This window comes from Crassostrea angulata, chromosome 10 (assembly GCF_025612915.1).
Source record: "Crassostrea angulata isolate pt1a10 chromosome 10, ASM2561291v2, whole genome shotgun sequence".
Classification (NCBI taxonomy): Eukaryota; Metazoa; Mollusca; class Bivalvia; order Ostreida; family Ostreidae; genus Magallana; species Magallana angulata.
Genome location: NC_069120.1, coordinates 6055981 through 6057500, shown reverse-complemented (window position 1 = coordinate 6057500; position 1520 = coordinate 6055981). Strand labels below are relative to the sequence as shown.

General features: G+C 36.3%; 1 protein-coding gene across 1 annotated transcript in view; it reads right to left on the bottom strand.

The window, feature by feature from the left end:
• The window catches only part of LOC128164814 (uncharacterized), a 62757-nt gene extending 61601 nt beyond the window's left edge, over window positions 1-1156 (bottom strand). Inside the window, exons 1-2 of the mRNA XM_052828830.1 lie at window positions 793-1156; window positions 1-535 (exon numbers count right to left, since the gene is read on the bottom strand). The exon at window positions 1-535 is cut by the window's left edge and continues 109 nt beyond it. Coding sequence (XP_052684790.1) covers window positions 1-535; window positions 793-1156 — 899 coding nt within the window. The remainder of the gene's footprint in view (window positions 536-792) is intronic.
• Window positions 1157-1520: the final 364 nt, after the last annotated feature.

Below are 1520 nucleotides of genomic sequence, written 5' to 3'. Positions count from 1 at the left end.
TTTTCAAAGTCCACATTTTGTAGATCAAATAAACATTGTGCTGTTTTTGCAAAAACCTGAACATCCGGGTCTTTTCTTTCCATGACCCGTTTAGTTTTTGATTGCATGGTATTCATTACGCGTCCAATACATGCAATCCAATCGTCCTTTGCTTCGACTGCCTGTAGATAAATAAAGCAATTGAACATAATACCGAGTTGAATCAAAGGTTGGAAAATGGGGAACGTTTTCTTGGTTTCTGAAATTGCAGTAAATAGCTGGACCGTGCCAGTTTCATACAGATTCATCAAGTCCTCTTTAGAAAATCGTCTGTAATCAATATTTGAAATTATCTTAGTCATTTCTTGTATACAAAGACTTTTGACAAGTTTGTCTTTGCAAAAAAGTAGGACAAAAACATCTGCGATTTTGTCATCAAGTTTCAGACTTGGAAGCAGATGTACAGTTATGAACTTCTTTAGATCTTGTTGCTTATCTCCCTCGGAGCGGTTCACTTCTTGGCACACGTCGGCAACAGACATTTCTCCATTGTTACCTACAAAATGAAATATTCACAAACATATGAAAAGTACAATGGAATGTTATCACATTACATAAATTAAAGTACATTATGGGAAAGAAACAAAAAGCAAAAGAAAATATACTGTGCATTCCAACCATGAAAAATACTGTCTCAACAATAAATGCAAAATATATTTTTTTAAAAATAAAATCATCATCTTCATTTAAACAAGAAGCTAAAATTGGTTTTCATTTAATATGCAGTTGTGTAGCGCTTTAGAAAATACATACTTTCTTTGGAGAAGAAACATCTGCTGATCATGGGATTGTGACTATCTTTTCTGTATGGAGCAAATTCATGTGCATCCATGTACGTTTCCTCTAAACTAACTGTCTTTCTCTTTTGTTTACTGTATATGGCACCACCAGTTGTGTATCCATACTCCTCGTCATCCAGGTCTTCCATTCGTTTGCTAGAGGAAACATGTTGTAGGGGAAGTTCTCCTATAGCATCTTTGCTGAAGGTCATCAATGTGGCTACACCTTTTGGTCGTTGCTTGGGAATTGGTGTTTTCGGTAAAACTGGTGGAGTTGTGTCATATACCGTGTAGTATACATCTTTGGCGTCGGAATATGAAGTACCTGTCAGTATCATGTACTCAAGATCAATAAATATCGGTAGAGTGTTTCCCCTTTATTTTATGAATCATTCTTAAGTTTACTATGAAGAAAGCAATAGTTAAATGTCGTATTGGCGAAATTAAAAATACAACAATAAGTCGCCATTGTTATCCCAAGTGTAAGACGTCACCGCGAAAGTAATGACGTCATCTTTCTCAGAGCTACACCAAGGAGGAAGACGTATTGAGAAGCAGCGAGGTAATATATTTTCTTATTCTAGACAGTAGAGCTGCCTGTTGCCGATGAGGGCGTTGCCGATGAGGGTTTATATATGGCCAGTGGGTCTAGAAAGAAATATTAATCGCTGAGGATTGATTTTGGAGTGGAATTTTAAAATG